The 13,704-nt window shown below is 47.5% G+C and overlaps 1 protein-coding gene across 6 annotated transcripts in view; it reads right to left on the reverse strand.

The window, feature by feature from the left end:
* Positions 1-7,417, reverse strand: part of dmxl2 (Dmx-like 2) — a 31,114-nt gene extending 23,697 nt beyond the window's left edge. For all 6 annotated transcript variants that reach the window (XM_076171829.1, XM_076171830.1, XM_076171826.1 and 3 more), the window contains exons 1-5: positions 7,011-7,417; positions 1,825-1,950; positions 1,385-1,456; positions 704-782; positions 403-547 (exon numbers count right to left, since the gene is read on the reverse strand). In XM_076171829.1, coding sequence (XP_076027944.1) covers positions 403-547; positions 704-782; positions 1,385-1,456; positions 1,825-1,950; positions 7,011-7,097 — 509 coding nt within the window. In that variant the 5' untranslated portion in view covers positions 7,098-7,417. The remainder of the gene's footprint in view (positions 1-402; positions 548-703; positions 783-1,384; positions 1,457-1,824; positions 1,951-7,010) is intronic.
* Positions 7,418-13,704: the final 6,287 nt, after the last annotated feature.

Consider the following 13,704-nt stretch of genomic DNA (forward strand, 5'->3'; position numbering starts at 1 on the left):
TCACCACTTAACCTCCTTACTAATATAACATCTGAGTCTGAGTCTGAGTCCAACAAGGTCATGACTCTGCATCTATAAGGCCACAAGAGGAAAACACTAAACCCATCAGCTGTTATACCCGGGCTGTTATCTTTTCTTCTGCAGCTGTTCTTCCTCACTCACATTACAACTTCACCATTTCAGTTTCACTTCCAACAACAACAACAACCTGCTGTGTGTTTAAATGTCAGCAGACATGAACACATTAGTTTAGAGTCTCAGTTACAATCCTGGTGACAGAAAGCTTCACTTTGCTGTGAGCGTAAACAGAGAGTAAACAGCTGACAGGGTTAATGATTGACACAAAGATGTTACATTCACGTGCTCGTATGCAAACACAAACACAGATCGGGGGAGACCTACTTGCACTGCCACACACAATTCCAGTCGTTGAGGACGGGGTGTGGCTTATCATCGGTGGTCTGTCCGTCCTCTTCCTCTATCAGGGCGTCAGACAGCGGAGGAGCCCACAGCTGGAGCCGCTCTGTGGCTGCTAGGATACGGTTCCCTGAGGACACACAGGCACTTTGCTAGTCACCTCACGTCTCCCGACCGTCACTACTACAGTACACAGCGCCGCGCGCCACTCTTACATAACCCCGGCACCGTTCTTAACAAGCCACAGGGCGCCGGGAGTGTGAGCCGTGTGTGTGGAGGGTCGTACCTTGTGGGTCCCATGCCAGGTTGTAGGTGATGGCATCCAGGAAGAACTGTCCCGTCTTTTGCCACTGATAGTTAAGATGCTGTTAGTGAGAGGACAGCGTGTCAGCATACACACAGACACACACAGACACACACACATGCAGTGTTAGCAGCAGACAGGAGCACAGATTCAAACAGAGATCCTTTGAATGTGGGAAAAATATTATTTACTATATTAAAGCTGGATACAAAGACTTATTATTATTCTTGTCAAGCAGCCAGGAGCTTTTAATATAAGCTGCATAAACACAATAACATGATAGTAACACACTGGCCACAGAATCTCTCCTTTTCTGTTTGATCTTAGCTATCTGTAACATCTTTAAAGCTTACTGCAGCTCTTCATGTTACAGTGGATTCATACTGCACAGGTCCAGGTCTGTAACATGTTAGAGCTGATTAACCTGCCTTATATATGTGTTTATATGCTGTATCCTTATAGATTATTGTCCCAGTATGTGAGTTACCTAAAGACTTCAGGCTCTGCTTGGTTATCAGCCCTCTGATAAAGCAGTCAGCCTTTAAAGTAGAATATCAGTGTAATCTTAAGAAGAAGAGGAGTGACCCAGAGGGCGAGCGTGCCAGGGTTGATAAGAGCATTGATTGACACAGTCTAAGTCCAGCGGGCGACCTTTGTGCTTACCTTGTGGCGTTTGTTTGGGTTAGTAGAAAGAGGTTCAAAGATGCAGACTGTGTTTCCGTAGGATGCAGCAATCTAAAAATAAAGAGCCGTGTTCATCATCACGACGTTACTCAACCCCATCAGGGCTTCTGCACAGTCATTCCCAAAGGAGAGGAGGAGGAGGAGGAGGAGGGGTGTGTGTGTGTGTGGAGCGGGAGATCAGGGTGTGTGAGAGCAGCAGAGCGAAGGCAGGATGTGGCAGGAGCACATACAGGACCTAATGTCCTCCTTTATGCTCCATCTGACTGTCTGCTGAGGGAGTACACACAGCAAAGTGTGTGTGTGTGTGTGTGTGTGTGTGTGTGTGTGTGTGTGTGTGTGTGTGTGTGTGTGTGTGTGTGTGTGTGTGTGTGTGTGTGTGTGTGTGTGTGTGCGTGTGCGTGGGTGCAGTCCACACTTACCCTGCCCAGCTGGTGGGAGCACTCCACACAGCCCACCTGGATGTTTCCATTCTGAGCTCCGGGGATAATCTGCACACATTCAAAGTCGCTGGCGAGGATCACGACATCACAACCTGAGCCATAGGCCTGCAAGGAGAAGGAAAAGGAGAAGGAGGCAAATCAGCTGCAACCACGGAAACCAAACCACACCCAATCAGAGACGGGGAAGATTTAAAAAGCCACGGTCCATCTCCTCGTCTCATGGAAGCTGCTGCTCTGCTGGCTGGGTCTGACTCTGTGTCTGGACCCGATCAAGCTACAGCACAATGAAAGGTCAAACTGAGTCATACTGAACTGACCTGAGCCCTGATATACAGTTATTACCAACAGCTCTGAGTGTTGTAGGAGGCTAAACATGTCCATCATCTTTCCAATAACGTCCTTCCTTCCCTTCCTTCCTTCCTTCCTCAGATAGAGAGGAGTTCTTCTGTCTGCCTGCCTTTGGGACTCTGGCCAGTTTAACAGAAATCAGTTATTGTGCCAGGATTGCATGGAGACAACTACAGACTGGAGCGCCAAGATGATTCAAAAGAGGAATTCTAAGATACACACTACATCATCATTCCAAATTCCACTTTCCCAGGATGTTCATTACCATAGAAACCCTGTAGAAAGTAAGGAGGATGTCAGAGACGGAGGCAGAGAGAGACAGGAGTTCCACGCCTCAGGAGTGTTTGCAGTTTGGCAGTGATGAAAGAAAGCATGTGAGTCAATATAACGGTGCATGTTGGGGAGACAGGTAAGTGAACCCTCTGATGTCTGTTACGTTTTGGCAGCCCGGTGCAGAACAGCAGCGGCGGCTCCAGCGCCTGGGAGACATGTTAGCTGGCCGCAGAGCCACAGTGTGTCGTTCATTATTCAGGAGAACAGGAGGAGAGGCTGGGAACTCCGTGTCACGCCGCAGAATGACAGCACGGACAGCGCTATGATATAAAGTGACAGGAGGAGATGGAGTTACAGCACAGAGCGATATGGAATTATACTTTACACGCCGTGTGTGTGTGAGACGCTGAGAGGCTGAGAGGCCGAGGCTTTACTACGACTGCTGCGGCATTCGCTCCGGCACATTACAGCTGGAATTAAGAGCGGTCACCGTCACGCAGTGTCTAAGGCACACACACACACACACACACACACACACACACACACACACACACACACACACACACACACACACACACACACACACACACACACACACACACACACACACACACACACACACACACACACACACACACACACACACACACACACACACACGGTAATCCAGGCCTGGTAGGTCCTTGAGTGTAATCATGAGTGTATTTGTCTTAAATTGTAAAACCTATCCGCATCTCTTCATTCTGTTTGTTTTGGGCTTGTGTGTGTGTGTGTGTGTGTGTGTGTGTGTGTGTTTTAGGTATTCATTCTCCTCATACAGTATGTGCCAACAGCACAAACAAACACACACACACACACACACACACAGCTCCAAACCCGTGCAAACACAGATGCTTCACACTGACACAATGTAATAGAAACAGATGAGCGGTTGAATACATCTCACTGCTGCTGAGAATGATCCTAGAATGATTGACAGTTGGACTCATTGGTCGTTACTAGAAAGCAATAATCCTTCCTAATATCTACTTCAGTGAAGGGACGGGTTGATTAGCTGCCATGGCAACAGAAAGCACTGAGGAATCGTCTTCTCTGCTCTTGGACTTCAACCAAAGTATCTGGGGAGAATGAATGTGCAGCTGACGAACGTGTGAAACGCCACAGCAGAGAAGTTTCTGGGACGAAGCTTTCTGTGCGGACGGATCTGGAGATCAGTCACACATTAACATTCACCACAAAGAGACTGAGGAGAGAGGAGAGAGGAGAGAGCAGAGAGGAGAGAGGAGAGAGGAGAGAGCAGAGAGCAGAGCCGAGGGTTTGACATCATTGGCATTCATCTCATCTGAAATCTGCACTGACCCCACTCACCAAGCCTGTCTCTCCCTGTGCTTTACTGCGCTACTATGACAACTTCAACCATCTGACGTAAGGAAACGTATGGATAACTCAAAGACAAACTGATCTGATCCCAGGTTTAATGTGGACAGAGAAAGGAAACGTGAATGTGCTCATGTGCTGTAGTAAATGAAGAGAGAGGAGAGGGAGAGAACGAGGTCACGCCTGCCTTGGTTCCATCAAATCCCACTAACTGTGTGTGTGTGTGTGTGTGTGTGTGTGTGTGTGTGTGTGTGTGTGTGTGTGTGTGTGTGTGTGTGTGTGTGTGTGTGTGTGTGTGTGTGTGTGTGTGTGTGTGTGTGTGTGTGTGTGCGCGTGTCTAACCCGATCACGTGCACAGCCAAGGCAGCTGCCATGTCACACACTTTCATTTCACTTTTAGTTTGAACTGGTCGGACGGCTTTGAGCTGCAAACATTTACGCACAACCCCAGATCAGATCGATCCTGACCTGGAGTCACCTGGTCATCTGTCAATCTGTACCGAGGCCTGCAGTCTGAAGCTCTGGACTTTGATCCTGCTGTCAAAAGTCCTGTTGCACTGAGAGGCATCTTGTTACTCTGCGGCTGCACCTTACTGGAAAACAGCCGGTAAGAAAAGTCAAACTACACCAGGTAGAGCTCTGATCCGATTCCATTCTGTCCTCTGGTCACATCTACAACACACCAGACTTAAGTAACACACACACACACGGACACACACAGGCAGGCCGGCTGCATTTGGATCAACCTAACAGACTGATTTGCTTTACTTCTGCATGTTATCTAGTTTCTAGGCGAACGTGGGAAACAGTCATGATTCCCTCTTAATCAACAGCTTTTCAGTTCACTACATATTAGGAGATTATAAGGCGAGTGTGTGTGTAACATCACCCAGCAGCTGTGTGACTGCTGTAACCAAAGTGTGCTCTACAATATGTGCAGGAATAGAGGAGCAAAGCTGAAGCTGCTTCTCTCAGGAACGCCTGAATATGAATCATTCATAGCAAAACATAAAGCTACATCAGAGTCCTGTGGAAAGGAGGGACATACCAAATTTACTACTATGAAATAAATCAGTTTATATGTTTATAACTGCCACCACTGTCAGTTGTATTGTAAACTTTAACCCGAGTCAGACCATACAAGCCTTTATTCTAACTTCACATGTATGTTTTGATGATCTTCTATGGAGGAGCCTTCCTGTTTCCTCCTCTCCTCCCCATTGTTGTGGTAATTTGATCCGGCTGCTAATGCAAAGCCACCATTAGTTTCAGTAAACACTGTAATGGCTGCAGCTCATGCAGATGTTTGTCAAGGACAGAACTCTTTCAGCTGCTGCTCCTCTAAAGCTTCTGCTCCTAAGATGCTAAACCTCCATGATAAACGAACAGAACCACAACACTTAGGAGGCGTTTTGTGAAGCTAAGCACTTGTCTCTGCCCCCACACGAGGCTGTGCTGTCGTAGGTGTTGTGCTAAGCGGCACACTGATGAGGTAACTTGGTCCTACTGGAGACAAAGAGACATTTTGGGACGTTGCTACACAGCAGAGAGCCAAACCATAGATACAGTGTGTGGTGAAGGCTTTGCATACATTCCGTTTAGCTGATGTCCACTGTTTGAGGAGCAGGTGAGCAAACACGGAGGGACAGTGACGTCACTCTGGTCCCCTCACACACACACACACTGATACTGGAGCCAGCACAGAACACGGGACACGTCCTCTCATACCAGTCAACATGAGGAACACTGACACAGAATCTGGATCATTCAACACCAGAACACAGGCCTGTAGCTCTGCAGTGTGTGTATCCATAAAGGACTCTATGATGGGATGGCAGCGAGCAAACCATCCTCAGTGTTGAATCAATCAGATGAAACGAGACACTGATGTCTCTGAGAAGCTTTTCCTGTAGGAAGGCTTCACCCAGCTTCATATAAAGACCTTAATACTCAGGTTTTGCTGTGTAAATGTTGGTATTGTGCTGGACTCCAGATAACTCTGCCCTCAGCTGATCCATCCAGGTGTTTGACCTCTGCCCTCGTTCCTGTCCGTCACCATAGCTCACACTGTGGAGGTGCCTTGCTCAAGTGCATAATGACTGAGCTTCATGGTCCCAGAGAAATGTTGGGAAGTTGCAGCCTCATTAGGATATGGTTACCATGGATCCATTACGTGTGTGAGTGTGTGTCTGCATGTGGTATAGTGTGTTCCTAACATCACCTCAGAGCGCTGCTGTCATTGTTAATGGTGTTGCTTGTGAAATGTCAAGTGTGTGTGTGTGTGTGTGTGTGTGTGTGTGTGTGTGTGTGTGTGTGTGTGTGTGTGTGTGTGTGTGTGTGTGTGTGTGTAGCCCTGCTGTCATCCTGAACCTCTCCCTCAGCACCATGAGAGCACCTGACACAAGCAGCAGCATGTCTCCTTAGTGTCCGGATGTTAAGTGATGAAGTTCAAACAGACATTTTGGGAAGATGACAGCTGTCAAAATACCGACGCATCGATCCTGTGTACAGTCCTGACACACACACACACGCGCGCACACACAGAGCCGTGTCCATCTACAAACACCGGCCTGCAGCCCGCTCGCGCATGTGTCCATATATGGCTCTCTACGTCATGGCTGTACAGCTGATGCTGGGATGAAGCGGATTTAACGCCAAATGGAAGCGAGCTTTTAGCCACATACACACTGACAGACACACACGCCGGGGTGATGCGGCGTTTCGGTGACGTACACAGACACATCCCCCCCGAGCCCCCGGTGCGAATATCCCCAAGTCACGTTCTCCCTGCGCAGAGGGATTCCCCTGCAGTAAGACTACGAGCCGCAGCTAAAGGTCACCTGAACGGCTAACTGAATCATCTGCGCTCTGACAGCAGATGGACATGATTCCCTCAGAGCGTCCCCCTGCTTGTGACCAGCGAGGCGCCCGTGATGAGGACGACGAGGGCGATAGTGACGTTAATGACGCCCCAGGTGCCTCCCATTCACGGTCCGCGGACGTCTCGGTGCTGCAGTTCGGCTAACACGACTAGCTGCAGCTTTAGCTTCGTTAGCCAGCCCGTGTTTGGCCAGTGCAGCCCGAGCTAGCTAAGCGCTCGCTAGCTCGCCTCTTGCTAGCACGGAGGGGATTCATCCTCCGTGAATAAGATCAAAATAAAGCCTCACCGTGAACGGGATGTCGTTGACGCTGCCCACCGAGTAGCAGCAGTCCCCGGGGTTCACCGCTCCCGTCAGCACCTGGTGCAGATGCATTTTTTTCCTGATATTTTAGCAGCAGACGGGTCTTTTTAATTATTTATAACGAGTCCACCCTTTTGGTTTCTCCATCTAGCAAAGACTGGGAATTCCATCAGTTCGTTAAATGTTCCGCTCGGCCCGGCAGCAGCAGTAGCGTCGTCGTTGTCGTCGTCCTCCACAAGCGGCGACGTTGCGTGGAATGTCAGTGCGACCCGTGTAGCGACACTCTTGCCCGTCATGTAGTGAAATATGTCAAAGCGAGCGCCGTCCGCCGCCTCTCGCTGTCAGCGCCATCGCCGGGATTAAAGCGAGAGAGCCGAGCCGAGCGGCAGGATCTCTGCAGCGGACCTGACATGCGCGCGCACGACGCTCCCAGACACGACCGACCGCGCATAGATCCGTGCACATAGATCAGACACGAATCAGCTCCTTATGTTTACGTCATCGCGTATAAAGATAATTCCTGGATTAGTAATCAGTCTGTAAACCTGTTATTATCACGCTATAAAATGATTAAAATGACACATTGTTTAAAGTTGTTCTGTGTGGTAACAGTGGTGCAACTCGTTCTAGCACTCGGATTCTATGTTTCGGGCGCTCCAGTTCGCGGTGCTTCAGCTCCACTCTGGCGTCGGCTTCAGCTCATTGATGCTGATGTGCTGCCGGAGGATCTGACGAGAAATATATTTTATAATGGAAATGATCCCCACGGTGACGATCACGATGCACACGCACGCGCACGCATACGCACGCACACACACACACACACACAAGCAACACAACACACACACACACACACACACACACACACACACACACACACACACACACACACACACACACACACACACTGGTGATGTTCTGCAGCATCAGACTGACAGATTGACTCTTCTTCATTGTTTTATATATGCTCTCATACCACTGATGAGATTAAAGGAGACAGTTTACTATCCTACTGTCCCCCCTCTCTCTCTCTTGTTGATCTAGTCTCATGCTCACCTTTGTCTGTAGATAAGGAATGACAGAATGGCTGACTCAGGATTTTAACACAGTAAACACAATCATACATCATCGGCTTACTTACACTTATCATCCTGCCTGCAAGCCAACATGACGCACAGGACAACAAGACAAGGTCGTGACAGGGAGAATGTGACAAATAATACATATTCAGTATCAACATGATGATGACGATGACATGGTGCTCATTTGAGTGATCAATCTCCATTTTGTTTCAGGTTGTTTCCCCCTTTAGAGTCTCCTATGTACCCTATGTGTCACCTTCTTAATGAGAATATAACAAACTGGGCTTTTGTGTATTCATGCACCACTATGCACGCCAAAGAAAATCAATAAAAACTTTAATGCAATGTGTCAAACTTCACATTTATGCCCTCACACTGAGCACTCAGCCCTGAAGGATACATAAAGACAGATCCCAGGTAAGCACTGCACATGTGTGAAGGCTTTCTTAGAACACGCGTGTCAGGAATACAATTAGGACCTGTGTTGGCTGCCCGAGTTAAGCCATAAATTACAGCAGTGACATACAGTGTTACAGAGTGCAGATAACCATCATTTGCATTTGCCTTTGTCCGTGGAAGACATGGCAAGCGAACACATCGCTCCTGGCCAAAGCCGCCTGTGTTTGCACAGCTCTCAGACTGATTAAAACAGATGCTGTTCCTCCACATCAACTCCATTCATCAACCTGCGTGAAATATAGCTGCACAGGTTCAACAGATTCCCATCCAGAATAACCACGTGTAGATGTCCGCACTGGTTCTTGAGATGATGGAGGAGAGGGAATAACGTGCACTTTAGATTATTTGAATGCAGCATGGGATTCATCTCCTAAGTACCAGAGGAATAATGCAACTGGCCAAGAACGCTGAGATCACCGGTGAGAACAGAGCCAGAAGGAAGTATAAAAGGACACGCCAATGGACTTGTAAGAGGAAGGGTGGTGTGTCGGAGTGTGTGTGAGTAAGAGGGAGGGTGAGAGAGAGAGTGAGAGTGAGAGAGAGAGGGAGGCGTCAGTGTTGGTGGACATTGTGAGTAATAGCTCCGTCCGCACAGAAGCTACAGGGCTGTTTGTGGTTGCAGCAGGGTTAGAAGGAGGTTGATGCAGTGTTTGTTGTCCCTGCAGTGCCATTCAGAGACAGAGTCTTGATCTACAGAGAGCAGAATTAAATGCATTATAGATTTTTTCATTTCATGGATGGCTGCTAGTTGGAAGGAGCCGGAGCAGGAGGCATTCTGCTCCCCGGGACAGGAATGCAGCGGTGCTTCAAGACGCTCTCCAATGAATAAATCAGTGCACGTCGTTAAAATGTAATTTTCATTAAGTATCAACTACAAACACCACAGGTTTGCTCCAGGTTGCCGATGCAGTACAGACACACAGCCAGAGATGAGTCTGAGCTGGAGTGTGTCACGTGACTAATGTTCAGACGAGTTCTTGTCTATGTGCTGGTCTGAGTTTTGACAATTCAGACGACGTGCACTCTGGGACTTGTCACTGAGTCAAAGGAATAGCTATTTGGATACCTTTATGTGTTGTACCGATACAAACCAGTGCACAAGGATCAAAACACTGTTCACTCCCAGCCTATCCAGAAAGGCACAACAATGGAAGCTGTTCATCACGATAATAATATCTTAATATCCCAGAGGAACATCAGATCCTGTCATGTGACTTCAGACCTCCTGATCGTTTAACAAACACAATTAAATACAGTTTATTAGTACAATAAACTGATGAACAAAAAAACTTTACCCTACTACGCCCTTTACAGTCTCGTCCCCTCTTATGTCTCTGAATCTCCTGAACAATCCCTCTCACTCCCTATGATCCTCCTCTGCTGGACTGAACCAAGGCTTCTAGAGCTTTCAGCTGCTGTGGTCCCACCTATGGACCCTCCTCCCTCATCATCATCAGCTGGATTCTATAGCCACCTTTAAATTACACATCAACACCTGTCTTTCTGGCAGATTGCAACGTAAGGTGACCTTGAGTGCCCAGAAAAGCTCCTATAAATCAAATATATCATTGTTATTATTATTAAAAGTGTAGAACAGGCAAACAGCTTTTGCCTATCATCACATTTGCCTCGTCATTCTGTCTCTATTATTTCTTCATTGAATAGTGTTGTGGTACTGAGGCACAGCCATGATGCATCCCAAAGAACATGGCCCCTGTGTGTTTATAGGGGATGATTGCCATCCACCCACTAGTGAGGAAGGAGCTGGACGTGGATCGTTCCTAAAGCCCACAGAACATGCGTGGGATTAGGAGGCAGGCTTAGATGAGGCCACTCAAGTGTTCATCCGTCCAGCCTGTTCACGAGCAGATGTGCTGCATGTGCCTCTGGTTTCAGGTCATGTGACTTGTGCAGCCTCGATGCTGGGCACAGAGAGCATCAGAACCATTCACAGAGCTTCATGACAGGCTTTCAGCTTGGGTTTGTGGTCTGGTTTGAGATCAAGTTGGATGCAGAGATCAGATTCTAGTAAATTATGAATAATTTGAGATCCTGTTAGTTTGTTTGAATCAGCAAGTTTGAACAAAAAGGCTTTATTTCCTTAATTTCCTGATCATATCTTTCATATACTAGTCCAGTTAAACTCAATCCATAGTTTGTGCATGCAGCGGTCACAACAGCTTGGAATGAGACGACAGTTTAGTTTAGTGAATCATTTTATAAAAGACAAACAACTGCACAAGGGTTTTATTTAGGTTCAGAGGTCGGCCTTAAACTTTGACTTACGCTCAGATCTGTTTTTAAAGCCTATAATAGCAGTTTATTATGTTTAGTTGTTTGTGTCACACCACCTTAAAGCCGTGAGCGGGTCAAAGTCTACATCTGATGACACGTAAGCCTTTTCTCTGAGTATCTTCTAACCTTGTGTCATGTGTTGTTGTGTGTCTGCTGTCGGTGCCTTCTTCAGTGTGTGCAGTTTCATTTTCATGTAACACACAGAGTATGTGCATTGAACATATTAAAACATTTACCTGAACATCCGTGGCATCTGATTGGTGATATTATCAGGAGGACGTGGTGACATCACAGGTGTGAGACTCACATTTTCACTTAAACTCAGGTGAGACTAAAGCTACAGAGAGAAACCAAACAGCCTCACCTGCTTTACTAATAACATGTCACTTTGTAATTGTTCTTACATCATACACATTATTTACCACTGGTTATTCAATTACAGCCCGTATAGGGAATGGATGAGAGGCCATCACAGGGCCATCTGAAGAGAGATAGAAGGTCACAGTTAAGATCTGATCAAAGCAACCTGCCAGGACATAAACCAAAACAATGTGCTGAGCGTTTTGTATCACAACAGTGCTGAGAGAAGCCCAGTCAGTCTTCTTCCTCTCACAACTCGGCGTTAGCGAGCAGTGCCCCTTAATAAGACTCCAAAGGAGTAGCAGCCACGGATTCTCTGGATGGAGGCGTAGATGTCTTCGCTCACAAATTGTGATTCTCATAACAGGTTTATTTGTTCTTTTATCAGCAGGCATTTTCTTGACGTGACAGTGCAATCACGTCTCCTCCACCCTCCAGCCTCACTGCCTCTCTCTCTGCCTCCACCTAGTTAGATGTGTTTTCTTCCCTCTGCTATTTTACAGTCATCCTCATCTGTTCTCACTTTCCATGGAGGCGTCCTCCTCTATCTCTGTCTCACACACACTCCCATCCTGCTCACACTCTGAAATTTCTGTCAGCAGAGATACTGAAGATTGATGACGACTATTTCAGAGCCTTGCTTCTGTCTCTGACAACCTCCCCCCCCCTCCACCTCTCTCCCTCCCTCCCTCTCTCTCTCTCCCTCTCTCTCTACACTCTTGTCACTTCCCCTCCTCTCTCCAGTCTGAAGAAGGTCAGCCTCTCTTACTGTGGCTTAACTCGTCTATTTGTCTCTCCTCCCATTCTGTCCTGCCAGCCTTGGACCAGCTGATGAATCTCTCACATCTGTAGTTGTTTCAGTGATGATTCACTGCCACTGCCGCTGTGTGTGTGCGGTGTGTGTGTGTGTGTGTGTGTGTGTGTGTGTGTGTGTGTGTGTGTGTGTGTGTGTGTGTATGTGTGTGTGTGAATGAATGATTTCCTCTCCTATTCAGGGGCACTGATTCCTATTCAGGCCCACGTGTGTGCTAATCAAAGCAATGTAATTTGTTTTTGTGCCTGTGTGTGTGTGTGTGTGTGTGTGTGTTGCATATACAGTTTCTTCTATCCCCTTTGTGCTATAAAAGGATTACATTTTTTTATTAGATAGATAGAGCGTCACTGTGTTTCTCAGCTTCATTCATGCTGCCACCTGCTAACTCTGCTCTATTCCTGCAGGTGTCTGAGCTCACAGCCTGTGTGTATGTACGTGTGTGTGTGTGTGTGTGTATACGTACCTAAGTGTGTGTATGCGCACGTATGTGTGTGTCATTTCCTAGCACTTGAATCTGAGAGGGTGAATTCTTCTGTGCATAATGTGCGACAGAGGGCCAGATGGTGGGTGGGACCAAATTTCTGAGGAGAAGATCAAGGGCTTCTCTCTCTCTCTCTCTCTCTCTCTCTCTCTCTATCTCTCTCTCACACACACACACGCACACACACACACACACACACACACACACACACACACACACACACACACACACACACACACACACACACAAACAAAGACTCCTAAATCTTATAATCCCATCTGAGTTGCAACAGGTTTGAAAATCGCTGTGGTGGAAAGCAACACACTCACACACACTCGGAGGTGAGGAGCGGAGCTGTCTGAGCAAAACACCCTTTAATGTTGTTTCTCCTTTTAAATGGTGGAGCTGAAGTACATCCCAGAGGCGTCCGAGCTACACTGAGCCGGGTCAACGATACAGAAGGATGAGGCATCTTACAGCATCCAGCCTGTTTTACAGTCACACCACAGACAGAAGTACACCTGGAGGTTCTCAGTCCTTAGAGATCACTCAGTTTATACACAGTGCTTTGTGGCAGGAGGGGAAAACACCGACACTCCTGCACGGTCATCCTGTCTGTGGTTTAGGAGGGTGTAATGTGAGAGTTTATCCAAAAGAGGGCACTGTTGACTGGCGACAGCTCAGCAAGCACAGGCTCGTCTTCACAATGATGCAGAGGTTATAGAGGTTATTAAAGGTTATTATCTTCATACTTTGGTCTGTGGTTACTTGCAAAAAATCCAGCAGCAGCATGTGAATGATACTGTATGTGTGTGTGTATGACTGTGTATGTGTGTATGTGTGTGTGCCTCTGATGTACAATATATAATCTAAACGTGGCGGATTGGCCCCGGCCTGTGTGTCAGGTAAGTGAATACACCATATGTATGTAAGTGTATGCATGCATTGGCTCTTGTGTGTGTGTGTGTGTGTGTGTGTGCCCATACTGTCTGGCGTGGGCAGACGGGGGAACCACAGGCAGCTGAGGCCTATAGAGCGAGAGGAAATGATCAGACCACACGGTGCCACTGCTGCTGGTGGCCATGTCTGCCTCTCCTGCCCCCCAGGCTTATATACGGCCCAGTGGACTCAACCATCTACAGCAAGATCAAGAGAGGATTCTGTCATGATACAGAACATTAGAAGTAG

This window comes from Genypterus blacodes, unplaced genomic scaffold, assembly GCF_046128005.1.
Source record: "Genypterus blacodes isolate CSIRO-AG114 ecotype Tasmania unplaced genomic scaffold, CSIRO-AGI_Gbla_v1 ptg000273l_1, whole genome shotgun sequence".
NCBI classification, from domain to species: Eukaryota; Metazoa; Chordata; class Actinopteri; order Ophidiiformes; family Ophidiidae; genus Genypterus; species Genypterus blacodes.